At 30.2% G+C, this 24,312-nt stretch overlaps 1 protein-coding gene across 1 annotated transcript; it reads left to right on the top strand.

Moving 5' to 3' along the window:
* Positions 1-8,915: 8,915 nt before the first annotated feature.
* Positions 8,916-23,922, top strand: LOC109088015 (activin receptor type-2B-like). The gene is given in 9 exon segments (XM_042751681.1): positions 8,916-9,064; positions 14,699-14,805; positions 15,712-15,860; positions 17,526-17,669; positions 18,037-18,180; positions 19,117-19,268; positions 20,602-20,855; positions 21,846-21,976; positions 23,621-23,922. Coding segments are annotated over 7 exon segments (1,101 nt in total). The 5' UTR covers positions 8,916-9,064; positions 14,699-14,805; positions 15,712-15,779; the 3' UTR covers positions 23,816-23,922.
* Positions 23,923-24,312: the final 390 nt, after the last annotated feature.

Raw genomic sequence — 24,312 nt, 5'->3', positions numbered from 1 at the left:
TCTCGTTGTGTGTTTGTTTGTTTGTGTGACTGTAACTGATAAAACTAGAGCTGGACCAGGATCTATTCTATGCTGATATAAACGTTGAGAAATGCTGTAAATGTGATTATTTTACTCTACTTTGTGATTTAGGTTTTCTGTTTCAGTTAATCAGTTCATAACTAATTGAATGATTCGCATTGCCATTAAAAAAAAATATAATTTGCATTTACAATTTAGTTATTTAAAAAAATTAATTTCTGTAATTTGTATGTTTTTTTTTGTTTTTTTTTTGCACTAAAAATCCTTTTGAATCTTATATTAATCAAACATATATTAAACGAAGTAATATTTAAAACGCACAGATTTTAGGTTAAATGTGTAGGTGTTAAGTTTAGGTGTTCTGAAGTATGGTTACATTTCTAGGGCTTTATGGTTTCTGCGAAAACACTGACGGGATCGCGGAGTCCGTTCATAAAAACGTAATTTACTCTATAGCGCAAAATCGCGAGAATTTTACCGTTTCATTTGAGAAAACTTGCATCATCATACTGTATGAACTTCATGGCAACCTGTCAAAATAAAAGTATGGTTTAACATGTAACAGAAATATATTACTCTTGTATTACTTTTGTACAGTATAACGTAAATCTTTAAATATTACATTTTCTATCAAATTTAAAGAAAATAATTGAATGATAAAAGTAAATATTACAGCCAGATTAATCTGGTTAATCTAATTAAATTATACAATTATTAGCCTATTAAAAAATGTTTTAAAGGAATATTCTCACAATTTTGCATGTATTCATTTTAACAGTAAACCTCAGTTTGTTTGCCAAAAAATAAAAGGGTTTAATTTTCATTTGATTTAAAATAAATGTTTAATGCCTTCATTTGGTTTTCAGAAAAATTAAAAAACAAAAATTTCTGGGAAAAAAAGAACAAAAGAAAGAGTTTGAAGGGCCTTATTGTTCAAAAGATTGAAATTAAGACTTTTGGACTTCACTGAAATTAATGTTTTTGTAATAAAAAAATAAAAAAAAGCTTTGAGTATGATTGACGGCAATGATTGATGCTAAAAATCAACTTTTTTCTCCCAACGTAAAATGTTATTTTTTAAATCACTGGAATTTTGATACTTTTTGTTTCAGTGTTGCAGTTTCAAAAGTTGTAGTTTTCTCAGTGCAGTGAACTCTCAGCTCGAATGAAAAATGATACTTTAATGTGTAATTTCCCTCCGTTCACCGCTTCCTGAACTCTATAATGGAGTTATTCTGTTCAGAATACACAGCGATTCATGACTGTGAGATGCTCATTTATGGATCCGTCTGCTGCCAGGCGTTTATTTTCAGCACTCGCTGGGAGTTTATTTTTCAGAAATAAGAGAGAATGTGTTGATTTCATCCTCCTGCTGTTGAAATGACATGCAATGTGGTTCAGTTTTCCTAAAATAAGAGAATTTTTTTCCTGTTTGTAACAATGACGCCTTACAGTTCTGTCTAGGTAGGAAACTCACTTTGTTTCGGAACAGAGCCAAATTGTTTTTATTTTTTTGCTGCATGTATTAAAATGTTTAACTTTCTAAATCTATATCAGGCTCCAGATACTCGTGTGTCTGTAAAATCACTCCCACAGTTCTTTAGTGAAATGTTTTAATGAGGATTAAATTGTCCACTTTGTACTTTTACCTCATAGAATATGTCTGAGATATCAGAGAAACGATTAAAGTTCATTAAAGTAGGAACTCATCAGCCTCTTTTGGAAATCAAACACGTATTTGACTACAGTTTGCATCTGTCCGTAAAATAATTTATTCTGATCTGTAATTCTGATGAAGTGATTAAAGATTCAGATGGTGATGATGAGATTTTAGAAGATGCACTTGCATGTAAATTATTTGAAGTAAGACATTTAAAGTGAACAGAGAACTGAATGTGTCTTCATTTAGCCTTTTATACTGACGAAAAGCACCAATATTTCCTTGGTTTTATTTATAACTTTAGTTTAAAGGATCCTTTTGGAAACTGTTTGTTTAGAAATTGCTGGTCAGGTTTACAAATAATTACAAAGAAAAAGCATGTAACACATTGAATTAAATGTGAAATTTTAAAGTAGAAAAAATTAAATTGTATTTTTTTTTTTAAGTAATAAAAAAAAAGTTTTTTTTTTTTTTTTTTTTTTTTTTTTTTTTTTACATCTTTAATGTTTTATTCATTTTTTTGTTGTAAAAAAATTAACCAAATAAACCCAATATTTACAGTGCAGAAGCAGGTTTTACTCCATTGCTGGTAAATTTTACAAATAGAAACTTTTCTTGTAAAACACTCTCCAGTTTTCTGTTTGATATGCAACTTAAGAAACCAAGAGAAAACCAGCAGAAATTGTCTGTCCATCCGAAAGCAATAAGAGCTGATTATTTAACTGAAATCAAACCAGAATCCTCCGTTGGGCTGCTGGATATCTCTTTTATCTGCTACTAAACCCAGTTTGATTGCAATAACCTCTTAAACTTTCCCTAATTCAGTGATTAGTTAGTGTTTTTATTGTATAAACTCAGTACTTTAGTTTTTCTGCTGTAGTGATGCGTGTCCTCCATCAGTAAAGGCCTGTAGGCGAGCGTCTGAAGATGAGACTAACTAACAGTGACTGGTTTATCAGGTTCATCTCCACAGACACGTGTTCGGCTCCTACACGTCTGGAGACGTCCGTGTGAATGTTATGTATAGACTGAGGCTTTTAACTGAAGTTCACATTGTGCTGAAACTATTTTTCATCATGCCATAAAACGCTCAAAGCATCAGTAAAATCAATGACAGACCATTAAAAACACGTTGAGAAGTCTCTTCTGCTCACAGAGGCTTCATTTATTTGATCACAAATATATATAAAAAAGTGAATTATTATTACTATTTATAATAACTGTTTTCTATGTGAATATATGTTAAAGTGTAATTTATTTCTGTGATGTGCAGCTGTATTTTCAGCATCATTACTGCAGTCTTCAGTGTCACATGATCTTCAGAAATCATTCTAATATGATGATTTGCTGCTCAAGAAACATTTCTGATTATTATCAATGTTGAAAACAGTTGTGCTGCACAATATTCTTGTGGAAACTGTTATGCATTTTACTTTTTAGGATTCACAGATGAATAGAAAGTTAAAAAAAACTAAAAATCTTTTGTAACATTAAACATGTATTTACTGTCACTTTTGATCAATTTTTAAAGCATCCTTGATGAATAAAAATATTAATATCTTTCAAAAAACTTAATGACCCCAAACTCAAAGTTTTTATAAGCAACCAGTATTCATCTAAATAATAGTTAATTAGGTTATTTTTTACAAGAAAATACTATTTCAGTCTTTCTCCTTGAAAGTTTCGTAATTTTTTTTAATGTTTCTTGTCGTTTCTTTGTAATTGGTTATAAAATATACCATAAAAGAGTTTATAAACTTTTATAAACGATTTTCCAAAGTTATTAACAGTCCCAGTTTATTGGGTTTCAGCAGAAAAGTAATAATGAAATAAAGTCAGTTTCAGTAGACAATAGTGTGATTATTCAGATTAATTCGGATCAGTAACAGCGTAAATGTTGCTCAGTTGTGAATTGCGGTGTGTTTCGTCAGATGTTTTCTGTGGTTTGGTTCTCTCCAGCTGCACGGAATCTCTCAGACGCTTCGTTTGTTTCGTGGTTTCCTCGTCTGGTTTTAATTACGCTCCGAGCTGTGGTCAGGAATGTGGAGGTGGTTTTGGAGATCCGTGTTCTGCTGTAAACCACAGACCTGCCGTCTCTCAGCACTCTTTACATGTTTGTGAGCAGAGAATCAGCGTTTGTGTTGCTTTGGCTGTAAATGTCCTGATTTCGGTGAGAATGATCAGTCTTTCTGTGTGTTTGTTGAAAAGTTGCCATTAGTTTATCATTAGTTTATATACAAACAGTCATCCTAAAGCCTGTTTTTCACTTAGGTTTATTTGTGTTACTAAAAATACCAGCTTGCTCGATTGTCAAAATAATCAGTAGTTTACTTAATTACCAAAATAATCATTAGTTGCATCCCTAGATAAGTTCAAATTACAACTGTATTGCTTTGATTTGTGTGATTTAAAAGATAAATATTTAATCATTTAAAAAAAAATAAAAATAGTATTAAAATATTGTCTCATTCTAGTGAAGCTAGTGAAAGTGTATTGTCACACCCTAGTGTTGATAAACCGGTGATATAGCTCATAATTTCCCAAGTGTATTATACAGCTTTCTTTCTTCAGGTCAATCGTATATTCATGAGAAAAAAAAAATCAGTTTGAATAAGGAAAGCGATAACTTTGGCATAATATCCTTTCAGATGTTGCCACAGTCATTGCATGCTTTTGTGCTGCACTTTAATTTTAATTTTTAAGCAGTGTTAGTTTATTAGAATTAGGAAGATAATAATGATATTGTTTGATTATCGATATTTGTTTTTTTGAATTATGTGGTTAATAATGATGTTGTTTGATTATCGAGAAGTCTGATTTTATCATTAATCCTTAGTGCGTTTTATATCGTTCTTATTAGTAGAATTAATATCATTATCTTATCAGTATTTTTTTGCGTACCGGATTTTTGACAATCCATGGTTCTTTTTTTTTTTTTACCAAGAAACACTGAATGATCAAAAAGCACCAACAACTTTTTATCCACTAAAACTTAAAATGCCTTCTTTATATACTGATTCCATACAACATTGTGTTTTAAAGAAACTACAGTATATAATTATCAAACATGGTTATCAAGTTTCAACCCAATTACTAAATTTGTCTTTAATTAATACATTAAAACATTTCAATTTTTTTTTTTATCAGGGGATTTTGCTATATGCTTGACAGACCATGGAAGGAATAGTTTGTGAGTTTTTTTTTTTTATTTACAAAAATAAACTGGTGATTAATTTTATTTTCAACCTAGTATATATAACAGTATATTCAACTAAATAATGGAAATATTTTACAATGCCTTTAATTTTTAATGTTTTTGAAGGGTTTCCCAGAAGCCTTTCTTTCTGCATATCATCAAGCCTTTTCTGCAGCTTCTTTGAGATCAAGGATTCTCCGGTAAACGCTGAGCTCAAAAAATGTAGCATATTGCCAAAATGAAATAGTATTAATCGACAATTGTCTAAAATAAGTCGGTTTTTTAAATTTTATATAAAATACTTTAACCGATGTTTGATTTTGAAACGTGCGAGTGCTCGTGTCTTCGGTGATGAATCAAAGCTTTTGGAAAATTTTTAGGATCATTATCACATGAATCCATGTTTAGAAATGGGTTGCCTAATATGTTGATTCATTATCAAATGAAAGTTAAGTGAAACAGTTCTGATGTGTTATTTAATATTTTTTCAGAACATGTGATACTTTTTTAGGATACTTTGATGAATAAAAAAAGTAAAAAAATTCATTCAAAAAACAAAAAAAAAAAAAGAAAAGCTATGTTTTTAAATCTACCAACTTTTGTAATAACAATATACACTACTGGTCATATAATTTGATTGAGTAATTTTTTTTTTGACAATTTCTGTTTTTTAAATAAGTTTCAATACTTTTGAGAATTCCGCAAGGATGTGTCCTGCTAATTGAAATAAAAAGTGATAGTAAAGAAATGACCGGGTACTCGGTATTAGAATAGAAATTATTAGACATTTTTTTTTTATTTTGTAAAAAATGCAGTACTGGGTCTTTTTTAACCTTTTATTCATCATAAATCTTATTAGACAGCAGAACTGTTTTCCATACACTCACTGAATGACCAAAAACACAGCCATATAGAATGATTTCTGAAATGCTTATGTAATAGACTGGATGTTACATGTGAAACTGAAGGCTGGAGTAATAATGCTAATTATTCAGCTTTGCATCACATAAATAAAATTATTATAATTTTTATAATATTCAAATAGAAAACTATTTAAGTTTAAGGTGTATTTAATAAAACGTCACATTTTACAAACATTTTTATATATCTGTATTATTATTATTCGTGCTATATATATCAAATGAATGCAGATGCTAAATTGCGGAGCAGAAGTAAACTTCTTTGAAACACATTAACCCAGAGGTAATGTTTCAGCAACTTTTGACCTGTATATTGTTATAATGACTGAAGTGTTAGATTGGGATCATTTGCGGACATGTCGTTACCCAAGGTCGTCTGTGAATGTTTCGATGAATGCTGACTACACGCTTTCTTCTGCGCGACGGTCGTTAGCGTAACGCTCCCATGCCAGCGAGTGAATGCCGAAGGCGCTACTTCCACATTTCCCGTTGCCCAGCAACCGCGATGCACAGATTGGCGGGAACATCTGTCGCGAACGCTGGTGCCAAATCTGTGCTGTATCGTAAACACTCGTCCGCTGATCTGAGATCTGCTGACCCTGAGCGCAGCAAGGACGACTCGTCCTTGTGCTCCGTTATCACTTACAGATATGCAAACCGAGGGCTTTTGGTGTTTTATGTTTTCAGCCGTCAGCTCTGAGCCTCGTTCATTATTTTCAGTCCTGCTGATCCTGAAAATCTCTGACTTAAACAAAGAGAGAGTGAAGGAGCCTCCTCTGATTTACTACAGACCGCAGTCAATCCTCAAGAAAATAGAGCTCAAGTATATTACTAATCTTCTGCTTTATGCATAGCAATGTGTGCTGCAAATGTTGAGGATTTTATGATAAATAGATTGTGGTGTTCCTCATTTGCATGAGTAAATGTGAAAGCAATGCAAACTTTGATTAAAGAAAATAAAGCCTGTTGTGAGATCAATCTTTAATGCAAACTTTGATTAAAGAAAATAAAGCCTGTTGTGAGATCAATCTTTTAAAACAAGTAAATAAATTGCAATATATTTTTTATTATATATTGTTACAATTAATACTATTATTACTACATTGTAGAACTGTTAGAGTTGAAAAAATATATAATATAACATTTTATTATAATATATTAGATTATATTAATACATTTTATTAAATATTTTTATATAGAAAATGTATAATTAAATATATATTATTTGTGTGTGTGTTTATAAAATCAATTACATTTTTGTTTTTTTTTATATTTTTTTTTTAATTTTTTTATATAGAAAATAGGTTTATATTGATTTAACTTGCATTTTAGTATAATAATAGTTGAATAAATTGTCAATAAATTGTATGTTTATAATGAAAATTAAATAGAATACTATACGTAATGTATAATTATTATATATTATTTGACATATAATCAGTTATTAAATTTACCATTATTATTATATTATTATTATTGTTACTTTTGACTCCTCTTACATTTTATTGTTTTTGTTTTATAATCATTTATTATTTTATTGCTAATAGTTTAAAAAAAACTAGTTTTATTGCTAATAGTTTAAAAAAACAATAATTTCGACTCCAAATTCATTTTGCTTGTAAATTTTATTAGATTTAATTTCTATTTTATAAATATATAATTTATTGACTGATTTCACAAGATTAGTCTCAAAATAGATTTCATTTTCTTTATTCAAAGTTTGCATTGGATTTAACATTTATTTATATGCTTTTATCCAAATAAATGTAAAAATATGCAAATATGCAATAAAGCAACATTTTATATTCATAATAATAATAATAATTGGATTTAACATTTTTTTATATGCTTTTTTCCTAATTACTTAATGATAATATTAGATTTTTTTTTCTGAGGATCATGTTGGATTGTTTAGTGTTGTTTCTGAAGGATCATGTGACTGGAGTAATGTTGCTAAAATTTAAGATTTGTTATAATAGAAAGCAGTTATTTTAAATAGTAAAAATATTTCACAATATTACTGCTTTTGCTGTGTTTTGGATCAAATGTACGCAGGCTTGATGAGCAGAAGAGATATTTCTGTCAAACTCTCTCTAAATCTCATGAATCTCTGTCTGTCATGAACATGAGCTGATTCTCATGGATCGGGGTCAAAGGTGAAGTTTGTGATGTCATCATGTTCAAACACTCGATTCATATTCTGCTCGTTGGTAGTTTGACTTTCTGTGTTGCTTTCCAAACATCAGTGTGTTTGTTTGAGTGGCCCGACCAATGACGTGAGTTTGGGGCGGAGCTATCTGCTGTACTGACCAATGAGATGACACTGTGATTTAATGCAATAATAATTCATGAACACAGTTGTTTGAGAGAGTCAGTTTTTTTATTACTGTTTTTGTTTTTACATGTTATTAAGCAGAGTATTATTGAGAAATAGCCAATATTGTCAATATGCAATGTTACCAATATTTTAGAACTGATAACATTGCATATTGATATTGATTTGTTTATATAATGATGATGATAACTATTATTATTACTTTATTTTATTTGTATTTATAATAAAAAAACATTATATTTATAAATTATATATTTTTAATATTAATAATTGTTTCATTAAGTGGAGAAAATGAGTGAAAAACAGCAAATGTTATCAATATGCAATTTTATCTATATTTTTATAATGTTTTATATTGTGTACTGCATATAAAATGATTTATTTTTTTAATGTATTTAATAATATAATATTTATATAAGAATTTAAATATATATTTATTAATAATAATAATAATGGTTTCATTAACAAATCAGGTGAAGATAGCAAACATTAATATACAGTGTTATTAATAATTTTAAAATGTTTTATATTGTGTGTCTGTGTGTTATACAGTGTTATTAATAGTTTTTTAATGTTTTTTATTTTGCATGTATTCAATAATAGTGGTAGTAGTAGTAGTATTTACATTACATAACGTATTTTTTTTATTATCGTATTTTTATATATAATTATTTAATAATACGATAACAATATTGTGTTTAAATAAAAATGCTAATACTTATTATTGTTGTTGTTGTTGTTGTTTGTGTTTGGTGAGAGATTCAGACCGTGTTCTATTGTGTGTTGGTGTAGGCGAACCGCAGCGGCGTGGAGCGCTGTGAGGGAGAGAAGGACAAGCGCTCGCACTGCTACGCCTCCTGGAGGAACAGCTCCGGCAGCATCCAGCTCGTCAAGAAGGGCTGCTGGTTAGACGACTTCAACTGCTACGACAGGTCAGTCCTGAGACGCTTGACTAGTGCTGCTCACCTCAACTAACTTAATACTGGAGACCGAAACCACAGAAACAAACATTGCTTACAATCAAATTAATATTACCTAAAATCAAAAAATGTATAGAAAACAAATATTTTATTTTTTTATTAAGCTAGTTTAGTTACTTAGTTTAGGAAATAAAACAATAATAAAATAATAATAAAAATACACAAAACCAACTACTAAAATAACTGAAACTAAATGGCAAAAACTAATAAAATTACTAAAACTTTCTAAAATTAAAGTGAAAATGTAAACATAAAATCGAATTAAAAATAAAATACAAAATATTGATCAAAAAACTATAATATTATATCAAAAATAGTAAAATAAAGTTGCGTCATTGATAATTGTAATTTATTTTAATGTATTTAATAATTAAAATGATTATTGTTGTTGTTGTTGTTATTTTTATACTAGCGAATTATATACTTAATACTGGAGACCGAAACCACAGAAACAAAAAATTACTTAAAATAAAATTAATATTACATAAAATCAAATAAAATGTATAGAATTTTTTTCTTTTTTTTTTTTTTTTTTTTTTTTTTATTAAGCTAGTTTTTTTTTTATTTTTTAAAAAGAAATAAAACAATAATAAAATAATAATAAAAATACACAAAACCAACTACTAAAATAACTGAAACTAAATGGCAAAAACTAATAATTACTAAAACTTTCTAAAATTAAAGTGAAAATGTAAACATAAAATCGAATTAAAATAAAATACCAAAATATGACAAAAAAACTATAAGTTATATTCAAAAAATAGTAAAATAAAGTTGCGTCATTGATAATTGTAATTTATTTTAATGTATTTAATAATTAAAATGATTATTGTTGTTGTTGTTGTTGTTGTTGTTTTTATACTAGCGAATTATATACGAATTATATACTTAATACTGGAGACCGAAACCACAGAAACAAAAAATTACTTAAAATAAAATTAATATGGCATAAAATCAAATAAAATGTATAGATTTTTTTTTTTTTACATTTTTTTATTAAGCTAGTTTAGTTACTTAGTTTAGGTACTAAAAATAAATAAAACAATAATAAAATAACAATATATACAAAATATACTAGTTTATATTTTGTATGTTTTTTATGTTATTAGTATTAATGTTGTTTTATAGTTTATATTTAAATAAGTTTAAAATAAAAAATTAAAAGCTTACTAAAATTAAAGTGAATTTGTAAAAAAAGAAAGTATGTAAATAAAAACGACAAACAAAATTACTAAAACTTTCTAAAAATTGAACTGAATATGTATATGTAAATAAAAAACTAAAATTAAAATATTGACAAAAATATTAGTGTATAAAGGCTACTAAAACTGCACTGCATCATTAATAATAATTTATTTAAATGTGTTTACTAATAAAAATTATTTATATATTAATTTTATATGTAAATATTTTAATTTTAATGAGTTAATAAAAATGAATTGATAATGTTAAATTTAAATTGTTTAAAATTTATTGTTTAAGTGGAACTGAAATAACACTGCAGGTGTGCATCTATTTATTTTATTTTTATTTTTTTACTATTATATGGGTTGTTTAAGCATAAATAAAGTGTAATACTATTTTAAACTGTTGTAGTGTTTTCCCCCCTAAAAAAATGCAAAAAGTTATTCTGTTTTATTTAATTGCAATTTTGTTTTTGTTTTTTCTGAGCAAAAAATAAATATCATACATTTTTCCCTGATTTACAGAAGACAAGCAGTAAAATGTCATTCAGTCTAACAATCTTGTCAGTCATATTTACAACAAAAATCAATTTATGAAATATTAAAAGACTAATTACTTTCACCCCAAATACTAACGAGTTGTAAATTTTAAACATTTTTAAACATTCACCACTATCCTAGGTTTTTGCCCATTTGTCAGTAAGAATTTTTTACTAATTTAAAACACAATAAAATTTAGTATGCTCCATTATTCTTTTTAGATATTTTAATATGTACACGTCAGAATAAGCATGTTGTTTGAATTTTTGCATAAATATTGTGTTACACTGAATGACAATGTAACATTATTTCAACCAAATTTTGACATTTTATTCTACAAAAACTTATTTGAAACCTTAAAGGTAGACATTTTACTTACATTTAATGTGCTTTCTATGGACACAAAATCACTTTTGTACATTTCTTTTGATGCGGACATCTTAATGTCTTTGACCCATATAAAACTCAGAGGCTCTTAATTCAAAGGCGACTTTAAAAGTTTTAACACATATAACACTTGTGTGACGTTCTCCACCGTTAACAAAGTTTCATATCGCCTGCCAAAAAATCTCCATAACCCCAAGTAAGCTTGATTTTAAAGTGTTTTTAAGTGTTTTCTCCAGCTGAAGCAGCTCTCATCTTAAGTTCAGACGAGAAATTATGAAAAATGATGACAGCATAGGTTCATAAATGTGCATTTCTATACGTCTATAGTTCTGTGCGCTGGAGTTAGTAAGCTGAGCTGAATGCGTTCTGACCTTGAGCTGTGTGGGATTGAGTTTGATATAGAGAGATGATAATAGATTTCCGGCCCATGATGCATTGCAGCGAAGCGTCTGCGTGTCATTGGGTTCAGACGTAGCTTTGCAGCGTCTTACATCAGATACCAGAGCGACTCGGCTCTTTCTGTGAAGGAACATCTTTGATGGTTTGATGTTTGTGAAATGAATCTGGCATCTTCAGACTCGTTATTTAATGTTTGAATTCATTCACTGCTGACCTACTTTACCAGCGCAGCCGACGGAAACCAGATCGCTGATGATATCGACGGTGCTTTATAGAGTTAAAGGTACATTGATATCGATTCAGTTAATTACATTTAAACCAGACACGGGCCATTGTGGACATTAATTAGATTTCAAATGTGTAATGCAACTCAAGTAAAACACGGTCACTTGTTGCTTTCAACAAAGTTTTTCACTAAATTAATGATTTTTGTTACTATTTTATTACTATTTTTACTTCTGTATTTCATTAATTTAGATACTTTTTAAACTATTTTTTTATTCTAGTTTTGTTTTGGTTTTCATTAATTTTAGATACTTTAAAAAATATATTTTTACTCTTTTTTTTTTTTTTTTTTTTTGCTTTTCGTAAATTTTTTATATTTTTTAAAACTTTATTTTATTTTTGTTCTGCTTTTCATTAATTTCATTAATTTTATTTATCTTTATACTTTTTATTCTATTTGTTTTCCTTAATTTTTCGATATTTTACTTTTTAAACTTTTATTTTATTAGTTCTGCTTTTCAGTAATTTTAGATATTTTACTTTTAAACATTTCTAATTCTATTTTTGTTCTGCTTTTCATTAATTTTATTTATTTATAAACTTTTTATTCTATTTTTGTTTTGTTTATCATAAATTTTTAGATATTTTACTTTTTAAACTTTTATTCTATTTGTTCTGCTTTTCGGTAATTTTATTTATTTTTAAACTTTTTATTCTATTTTTGTTTTGCTTCTCATTTTTTTTAAATTAATTTGTTCTGTTTTTCATTAATTTTATTTATTTTTAAACTTTTTATTCTACTTGTTTTGCTTATTTTTCGATATTTTACTTTTTAAACTTTTATTTTATTTGTTCTGCTTTTCAGTAATTTTAGATATTTTACTTTTAAACATTTCTAATTCTATTTTTGTTCTGCTTTTCATAAATTTTATTTATTTTTAAACTGTATTCTATTTTTGTTTTGCTTCTCATTAATTTTTAGATATTTTACTTTTTAAACTTTTATTCTATTTGTTCTGCTTTTCAGTAATTTTATAAATTTTACTTGTAAAAAAAAATTTATTCTATTTTTGTTCTGCTTTTCAGTAATTTTATTTATTCCAGGTTTTTTACACCGTTTATTCGTTTTAGATATTTCACAAGGCACATTATTTATTTTTACGTTTAAATACATTTCATACACCGTAGTAAGTCAAAAATGATTTTAAAATAATCATGAAATTATCAGAACAGATGCTTCAGAAATAAAATTAGCAATAAAATGTAAAAACAAAACAAAAAAATTTACAAAAATTAAAATATAAAATTTGGTATGTAATGTATGATTTAAGAGTTATATTGTAAATAATATTATAATAGATTACCAGTTATTGAGTTTTTTTGTAGTTTGTTTTTTTTAAAAGCAAATAAAAGTATTAATTTCTATAACTGAGAGACTGAGCCTCTCGCTGGTTCTCTCTTGTTCCCTACAGAGTCATCCGCTGCTTCCTAAAAAACCCTAAAAACAACAGACACAAAGAGCTTGTGCTCCACACGTGTGAAGCTTTTTATTTATTTCCACTTAGCGGAGGTTTTGTGTTCCATATTGTAGTTTTTCATAAACACGTTGCACTTTTTCTGACCCGGGTTAATTAAGCGTGTTGCTTTCGCGCGTACAGTATCCGAGCGGTTAACCTCTGTGTATCTAGTGTACTTCACATCCTGCTGCTGGATTCAAGAAGAAATGACCACATTTCACCTTCACTTTCACCAAAACGCACAAGAAAAACAAATATACTTTGCATAAAGAAAATAACGATGTTTTTGGTCCTATTAGGATTATTTTCTTGACCGTTAGATGCATTGTGACTTTTGTATTGGTGTATTATTTTTGTTTTTGTGTTTCATAAACTCATTAAGACTTTTCAGAGAAGATACAACTAAATATAATAAAACTATAAAGTTATTAATAAGAATAATAGGTTTATAAGTTTCTTGTTGATTTTGGTTGATTCATTAAGATATTTAGGTTTTAATGTTGAAACCATGAGAACATAGCAAATATTGTGTGAGTAGACTTATTTATTTATTTGTTTGTTTATATTATTTATTTGTTTACTTGTTTATTTTATATTTATATTATATATTTATGCATTTTATTTATTAGTCAATAAACATTTTAATTAAATGTTAATTATTTAATTTGTGTTTATTTAATTTAATATATATTACTTTAACATATAACTTATTTTATTAATAATAATAATAATAATAATAATAATGGATTTCAGTAGCCATCATTATTGAAATAAAATATGTATTTATTTATTATTTGCTTGTTTGTTTATGTTTTTTTTTTTTATTTATATTATTTTTTTTATTATTAAAATTATTTTTATTTAAGACATATTTATGTTTACTTATTTTATATTTATTATATATTTTATTTATTAGTTTATTTAATTTATTTTATTTTAATTTGATTTATTTTTTATTTATTTAATTATTTATGTTTATTTTTTTAGTTTTCTGTAGCCATCATTGAAATAAAATATTTATTTATTTGCTTGTTTGTTTGTTTATATTATTTATTTGTTTACTTATTTTATATTTTTTTTTTTTATTATTTATTTATTAGTCAATAGACATAGAATTATTTGAATTAAAAAATGATAAATAATTAATAATAATAATAATAATAATAGTTTTCAGTAGCCATCATTATTGAAATAAAATATTTATTTATAAACATTTTGTAATGTTAAATAATTGTTTGGTTATGAAGTCTTGTTTTCCTTTATTAGCGCTGAAGCAGTCAGCTTGCAGCCTGTGTAATGAGATGGTTTTGACCGTTTGCGTCTGGTTCTCACAGACAGGAGTGTGTGGCCACCGAGGAAAACCCGCAGGTGTTCTTCTGCTGCTGCGAAGGCAACTTCTGCAACGAGAGGTTCACGCACCTGCCTGACGTCAGCGGACCAGGTGAGAGATCCTCAGACGAGCTGCTCTTCTGCTGTTTGCAGTGTGAAGACCATCACAAACGTCCTCGATGCTGACCTCGATAAATATTCATGCACTCTTTACAGTCACCAAAACATTCATGCTGTGTTTAAAGGAAAACGTTCAAACTAAACAGTGACAGCAAATTTAATTATTTATTTAAGTTAGCCTTAAAATACCTTATTTTTAAGTATTTATTTATTATTTGTTTATACATTTACTTATTTTAAATGAACATTTATAGATTTTTTTTTCAAACTGATTTTATGGCGATATTTTTGAACAATAGTTTTTTAGCAAATTAATTTATTTTAAATTTGTTTTGAATTTATTTCGGATTTGTTTTTATATATTTATATTTATATTATATTTATTTTAATGTTTGTTGTTTTGTTTTTTGAGATTTTTGTTATTTAATTTTTTTTTTTTTCGTTTATTTGGTGTATATATATTTTCAATTTTGTTTATTTGTATGCATTTATTATATTGTCATTTGTGTATTTTCAATTTATTTTTGTTTGAATATATTAATGTCTTTTTTTATTTGTATTTTTATTTTTGCTTATTTTTAATGAATTTATTTACATGTATTATTTACTTTTTTTAAGTAATTTAATCTTTTATATATAATTTTAATATATTTTTTGCATTTATTTTTTGTTTATTTCTGATGGTATTTGTTATATATTATTATTTACTTTTTTTAAGTAATTTAATCTTTTATATATAATTTTAAATATATATATATATATATATATATATATTATATATATAGATATAATTTTAATATATTTTTTGCATTTATTTTTTGTTTATTTCTGATGGTATTTGTTATATATGTATTATTACTGTCTGTATCTGAAGGCTGTTGTTGTGTGTCTCTGTCAGTGATCGAGCCTCCTCCGGCGGTGCCGCTGCTGCTGAATCTGCTGGTGTGCTCTCTGCTGCCCGTCACGATGCTCTCGATGGCGCTGCTGCTGGGCTTCTGGATGTACCGGCACCGCAAGCCTCCGTATGGACACGTGGACATCAATGAGGTCAGTCTGTCTCTCAGGACTCTCTGGTGGTTCTCAGCGTCTCAGCGGTGTGTTGTTCTGCGGCTCCATCTAGTGGTGCTTTTAACCCTTGTGTGGTGTTCAGTCAGTGTTCATGGGTCTGGTGGACCGGCTGCAGTTTGGGGTTTTAATTCAACACAATCAAACCATTTTATGAATGAATGAGACATTTCTGTGGCCTTTAAAAATGTATAAATAACACACACACATGTTTTAGTTTGGTGACACACACACACACACACACACACACTCTCTCTCTCTCTCTCTCACACACACAGCACACACACACACACAACACACTCTCTCTCCTCTCTCACTCACACACACCACACACACACACACACACCACACACTCTCTCTCTCTCTCTCTCTTTCTACTCTCTCACACACACACAACACACTCTCTCTCTCTCTCAACTCACACACACACCACCCACACACACTCTCTCTCTCTCTCATCTCTCTCTCTCTTTCTCTCACACCACACAAACTCTCTCATCTCTCTTAACACACACACACACACACACACACACACACAGACACACACACACACACACACACACAAACATACACGCACACACACACACTCACAGACACACACACACACACTCACAGACACTCACAGACACACACACACACACAAACACACACGCACACACACACACACTCACAGACACACACACGCACAGACACAATAAAAAAAATAACCAGAACACGACACACACACACACGAGACACACACCTCACACACACTCACAGAACACACACACACACACACACTCACAAGACACACACACCACACACTCCACAGACACACTCACACACACTCACACACACACTCACAGACACACTCACACACATACACCACACACACCACTCCACGACACACCCACACACACTCACATACACACACTCACACACCCACAGACATACACACACACACAACACACACACACACACACACCACACAGACATACACACACACAACACACGCACACACACACACACACACAGACAGACACGCACACACTCACAGAGACACACACTCACACACACTCACAGACACACACACACACACTCACAGACACACACACACACACTCACAGACACCACTCACACACACGCACACACACACACACACACTCAACAAGAACACACCACACACACTCACACACACAAACATACACGCACACACACACACTCACAGACACACACACACACACACTCACAGACACACACACACAGGCATACAATCACACACACACTCACAAACCTACACGCACACACACACACACTCTCACAGACACATACACACACACACACACACTCACACACACTCACAGACACACACACACATCACCGCAAGACACATTGTGTCTGCCACTCAGCTCATGCCCATACACACTCACAGACACATACACACACAAATGAAATGAAATGAAGTTCTTAGCAATGCATATCTGGAATAAGCTGCTGTGAAAATGTAATTTGCTGTAAAGGATTAATAAAGTATCAATCAATCCAAAAAGATAATTAATTGTGTCATTTTTCTTCTGATATAAGCTGAAAACGGGTGGCACACCCGGCCACCGTAGGAGGGTTAAAGGTCATGTCCGGTGATTGACTGGGTGTTCTGCTGTGTTTCAGGATCCGGGTGCGTCTCCTCCCTCTCCGCTGCTGGGTCTGAAGCCTCTTCAGCTGCTGGAGGTCAAAGCTCGAGGATGCTTCGGCTGCGTCTGGAAAGCTCAGATGATGAATGAATATGTAGCTGTGAAGATCTTCCCCATTCAGGTAGAGGATACCGACACAGCTCAGGGTTCAGTGTGTGTGTGTGTGTGTGTGTGTGTGTGTGTGTGTCTGTGAGTGTGTGTGTGCTTGTGTGTGTGTGTGAGTGTGTGTGTGTGTGAGTGTTTATGTGTCTGTGAGTGTCTGTGTGTGTGTGTGTGTGTTTTTTTGTTTGTGGATTGTTCTCTAAGCTGTGTGTGTGTGTGTGTGTGTGAGTGTTTATGTGTCTGTGAGTGTGTGTGTCTGTGTGTGTGTGTGTGTGTGGGTTAGAGGAGCGTTCTCTAAGCTGTGTGTGTGTGTGTGTGTGTGTGTGTGTGTGTGTGTGTGTGTGGTTAGAGGAGTGTTCTCTAAGCTGTGTGTGATGTATTGACAGGACAAGCAGTCGTGGCAGAACGAGCGAGACATGTTCTCCACGCCGGGCATGAAGCACGAGAACCTGCTGCACTACATCGGAGCCGAGAAACGCGGAAGCAACCTGGAGACAGAGTTCTGGCTCATCACTGAGTTTCATGAGCGGGTGAGGGGTCAGAGGTCATCAGACTTCAGGATAAAAATGAGAAACTGAGACATGTGAAACTTTTAATTCTGAAACTTTAACTCTGTAAAGTCTGGCATGAGAAATAATAGAAAAATAAAATATATATATATATATATAATCAGACTTCAGGATAAAAATGAGAAACTGAGACATGTGAATAAAATTATATATTTATATAAGTGCTTGCAAACAATTGATGTACTTTGTGTGTTTATTATGTTTATATAAATGCACACACATACAGTATATATTTTGAAAGTGTGTGTGTGTGTGTATATATATTTACATTCATATACATTATATTACATATATTTAACATAACATTTTTCTTATATATACATGCACGTGTGTTTATTTATATATACATTAAAAAATTTATATTTATAAATAAATTACTATAGTATGTATGTAAACTGTATTAGATAAAATTTTTAATCATATATACAATATAATAAAATAATATATAAAATTGTAATTTTTATAATATACAATCTAAAAAAAATCAGATGTAAAATATAATAAAAAATCTGTTCTATATTTTGTCATTTGTACTAAAATGACTAAAACCAAAACACTAGTAAAAAATGAATAAAAACTATATAGACATTAAAAAAAAAACTAATAAAAATAGCTAAAACTGAAATTAAATAAATATAAAAGCTAAATAGCCATTAAAAAAAAAAAACTAAAACTAATAAACTTGTAAAAATGGAAAAAATAAAAAAATATTGATAAATTTATAATGTTACAATGAAATCAGAAAATAGAGAAACAAAATAATAACCAAATTTATAATGGTTAAAGATAACTCTTGAGGGGAATCATTTTGCACAGATTTGTCTCTGAGTTTATTTATGCTCACTATTTTTAGTTTCGGAGTCTTCAGAGTTTGTAATCTGTTGGATGTGTCTGAAGGGTTCGCTGACGGACTTTCTGAAGGGGAATATTGGTGCTGGTGGTGACGGACTTTTTGAATGGGAGGGGGGTGTGGCTTGAGGTATGTGTTATATATATGAGGGAGTGTGGCGTTGTGTATGGGGTGGTCCTAAACCGGCCATCGCTCACAGGTCAGTTTAACATCCTTACAGAGATGACCGCAAACCAGGGATGGAACGATTCCCGGTTTGACGATAAATCTTGATGAAATTCCCCACGGTTAGTATTACCGTTTCATATTTTAACTATCATTAAAACCGTATTCGATTACCGCGATTTGAACAACTGAGGATAAATAAATACTGTCCAGCATAAAGCAGAGTTTTAAGTAACCGTCTCACACAGAGTAGTTTAGTTTTGTGTGAAAACATGGCGGGACGCTTGGAGGTTTTAAAAGAGTGCTAAGGGAATTATACAAATAAATATACAAATGAATAACCTCTGAGGCTTCTGACTGAAAAGGGCATTTTGTTTTTATCTTCGCTCCATGTAAAACCTTATAAAGTAGTGTTTTGATCGCTACGCTTGAGGTTATGAGAAACCGCTGTGATTTTGCTGCTCCAGAAGCGCCACCTGCTGTCAGAAACCGGATTTACAGAGACGTACATCACATTCAGCTTGTGTGCAGTTTCTGTCTGGACTAAAAACAGACAGAATTTGCATGCATTTTGACCGGATGATGAAAACAAGCTCATGTGGATTCGGAGTTATCTAGAATTATTTATGGAGCAGATAAAATACATATAATCAGTTATCGTTTTGACTTAACCCTTCTCTTTATTTAAACTCTGAAATGTGTTTATGAAACCTTTTCACAGTTTTATTTGAACATTTTGTACATGCTATTAGATAAACTGTTGTCAGTCGTGTCATTTAAAAAAAACAAAAAAAAACATTAAAGACATAAATTCTGTCATAATTTACTCAACCCTCGTGTTGCTTCAAACCTGAATGACTTACATTCTTTTGCACAACGTAAAAGAAGGTATGTGTTGAGACAAAGATGTTTTGGTTACTAGTGACTTTCATCACATGAACAAAAATACTTTTTTTCATGAGATGAAATTTTCTTTTGTGTTCCATAGTTTAAGTTTAGGCCGTTGTACCCTAAACATTTAACACAATAATAGCTTTAAATGATCTTTTGGGGTATTCTCACACCCAAATTTTGTTTGCAATTAATTAATCATTGCATCCTGTAATTAATTAGTTAATTAGTTATAATGAGATGATTTGTGCTGAACACAATAATGTTACCTCAACAAAAACTCTTAGTGTATTCTTACTTAAACTCCTCTGATTCAAGAAATCAGCAGATAAATCGATCTCCAGAGCGCAAACCATGACACACGGGATAGTTTGCCAAATCTGCGATGAAAAGCCATTGTTACAGCTTTAACTGAGGGTGCTGTTGATTTAGTTTGATGGTGCTTACGTCTCTACTACAAACGCATCCGTCCGCAGAGACTTCAAGAGCAAGAACGTGATGCTGAAGGCGGATCTGTCGGCGGTGCTGGGGGACTTCGGGCTGGGTGATGGTTTTGGGCGGGGTGAGCGTCGTGGTGGGGGTCACGGTCAGGTCGGGACGCGCCGCTACATGGCTCCGGAGGTGCTGGAGGGGGCCATTAACTTCCAGCGGGACGCTTTCCTGCGGATAGACATGTACGCCGTGGGGCTGGTGCTGTGGGAGCTGGTGTCACGCTGCAAAGCCGTGGACGGTGAGAGTCAGATGCTTCAGATTCTTCTCCTGTGCTGCGTCCCAGTACTTGTACTATGCCCTGAAAGTATGTGCTCTTTTTGTGAAGAATAAGTACGTACTTTTGAGTATGTAGCAGAATAGCAGGCAAGCTTTGGGACATGCTACTTTGTCATAACTGCGTCTTTAACAGACGCTCTGTTGCTTAGTTACATGCATCCTGTCACTGTTTAAACTGCCCTGTCAATCATCTTTTCAAAGTTAACATCATCCACGTTTTGTTACATTTTATTTCCCACCGTATTGGAGAGAAATGAAGAGTAAAAATGTAAATGTTAAATTGTTTCTTTTTATTAAATTACTAATAATGTTTTTAATTAATTAATTTATTTAAATGTTTACAGTTTTTTTATTTGAAATTGTGGATATTTAACTTGAAATTTAAAATATTTTTAAAATATAAAAAGGTAAAAGTTATAAACTAGATAAACTAAAAAATATTTGGGAACTTCAAAGCAGTGTTATATTAGCATAATTTTGTTAAACTAAGTAATTTCATATATATATAAATAGAAGAATATTTCAATATATATGTATTCTTTAGTTAAAAGTTTGTCATTTTTAGTAGTTTTTGTGTGAAAATGTTGTTTTTATTAATGTATTAAATTTATTTAAATTTTGCTTTTGATATTTTCATAAGGATTTTACTAATTTTGTTGCGTTTTTTGTCATTAAAAATCTGCCATGTCTAATCTAAATATATATATACACACACACACACACACACACACACACACACACATATATATATATTATATATATATATATATATATAATATATTAAATATATAATATGTTTATGTTTATTGAAGGATTATGACTATTGAAGAATATATATATATATATATATATAAATCGTATCTGACCAATTAGAGTATCTAAGCTCTGCACATTTTTCTGTTTCATACTGTTGTTCCAGCTGCTTTCATTGTTTGCTTGTGTGTTCCCTCAGGTCCTGTAGACGAGTACATGCTGCCGTTTGAGGAGGAGATCGGCCAGCACCCGTCTCTGGAGGATCTTCAGGATCTGGTGGTTCATAAGAAGATGCGGCCGGTGTTTAAGGACTTCTGGCTCAAGCATTCAGTGAGTGATACATATACATACATGTATACATATGGATATATTTAACAACCTGTTATGAATTTTTATTTATGATTCTTAGACTACATTCTTAGACTAATTTTCAAAGAATATTTTATTCTACCAAAAATATAAACTAGATACATTAAATTCACTTTAAATTACAGAGTAAAGGCACATTCATTAACTTAACACTGACACTGGGTTTACAAATAAGCCTCATATTTAAATATATATAAAAATAAATAATAATAATAAAATAAATAAATCCGTTAATTATATTGTTGCCTCTTTGTCGATTTGTTAAATTCCTCTTTTGTAAGTTACTTTGGATAAAAGTGTCTGCTAAATGCATAAATATAAATTTATTATTTAATTATTATTTATATTTATTACGGTGAAAATTGTGCTGTGATTGTCAGCATTGTCTGACAACTAAATAAAAAATGTGACCCAGTAAAATTTTTAAATACTTTAAATAAAATTAAATTATCATAATTTAATAGATTTAAATTTAAGATTTTAAAAATTAAACATTTCTCAATGTAAAAATGATTAAAGCTAACTAGAAGTCTTAAATATTAGGGAACGTCAAAGTAGCATTATTTTAGTATAACTAAGATACTAGTTTTTATATGTAACAATTTCATTTTAAATCTAGTTAGAATTTGTGTAATTTTGTTGTGTTTTTGTCATTTTTAGTAGGTTTTTTTGTATACTTTTAGTAATATGTTATATATAGAGAGAGAGAGAGAGCGAGAGAGAGACATTAAAATTAGTGTATTTTTCTTGTGTTTTTGGTCCTTTTTTAGTAGTTTGTCATACTTAGTAGTATGTTATATAGAGAGAGAGACATTAAAATTAGTGTAATTTTCTTGTATTTTTGTCATTTTTTGTAGTTTTTTATATACTTTTAGTAGAATGTTATATAGAGAGAGACATTAAAGTTAGTGTAGTTTTCTTGTATTTTTGTCATTTTTAGTAGTTTTTTATCATACGTTTAGTAGTGTTAATATATAGAGAGAGAGACATTAAAGTTAGTGTAATTTTCTTGTATTTTTGTCATTTTTAGTAGTTTTTTATATACTTTTAGTAGAATGTTATATAGAGAGAGACATTAAAATTAGTGTAATTTTCTTGTATTTTTGTCATTTTTAGTAGTTTTTTTATATACTTTTAGTAGAATGTTATATAGAGAGAAACATTAAAGTTAGTGTAATTTTCTTGTATTTTTGTCATTTTTAGTAGTTTTTTATATACTTTTAGTAGTATGTTATATAGAGAGAGACATTAAAGTTAGTGTAATTTTCTTGTATTTTTGTCATTTTTAGTAGTTATATACTTTTAGTAGAATGTTATATAGAGAGAGACATTAAAGTTAGTGTAGTTTTCTTGTATTTTTGTCATTTTTAGTAGTTTATTATATACCTTTAGTAGTATGTTATATAGAGAGAGAGACATTAAAATTAGTGTATTTTTCTTGTGTTTTGGTCATTTTTAGTAGTTTGTTATACTTTTAGTAGGATGTTTTATATATATATAGCCATTAAAGTTAGTGTAATTTTCTTGTGTGATTTGGTCACTTTTAGTAGTTTTTTTTTTATATATACTAGTGTGTGAAAAAGCAGATATGTATGTTGTGTGCAGGGTCTGGCGCAGATGTGCGAGACGATCGAGGAGTGCTGGGATCACGACGCGGAGGCGCGGCTATCAGCCGGCTGCGTGGAGGAGCGAATCTCTCAGATCCGCCGCCTGATGAGCGCCACTACCTCAGACTGCCTGCTTTCTACGGTCACGTCTCTCACCAACGTGGACCTGCCGCCCAAAGAGTCCAGCATCTGACCCTCAGAGAGTCTCAAACCACATCCAAGCAGCTGCTATTTTATCCTAACATTTTTTTTAACTTTATTATTATTATTGTTGTTATTATTATTATGGTTATTTTTTCTGATCGGTTTTGTTGTTGTTGTTATACTGATGTGTAATGTGTTTTTATCATCAGAGTTGTCTACTGTATTTTTATCATCCGAGCAAACGCTGAAGGTTTTTAATGATGAGTTACCTCGACGTTTCATTTCTGCCGATTCCGTTGATTTTTCTCGCTCCTCTTCTTCGGGTTTTTCCGTTTGGATCGCCTGCAACGAGCAACCAGTTCATCTGAAGATTCAACAGTGCTGCAAAACCCCCGCGAGGATCATTATGACTGTTACACGCGCAACCAGACCTCCTCGCCGGGATTTCACTTTCTCATTTCTCTTTTTCCGACAGTGTGCTATTCGAAAATAACGGAAAACGTGTCTTTTACGGAACTAACGGGTGTTGAGGAACACAATGGAAAA

Source organism: Cyprinus carpio, chromosome B24 (assembly GCF_018340385.1).
Source record: "Cyprinus carpio isolate SPL01 chromosome B24, ASM1834038v1, whole genome shotgun sequence".
NCBI classification, from domain to species: domain Eukaryota; kingdom Metazoa; phylum Chordata; class Actinopteri; order Cypriniformes; family Cyprinidae; genus Cyprinus; species Cyprinus carpio.
This window is presented reverse-complemented; position numbering and strand designations above follow the sequence as displayed.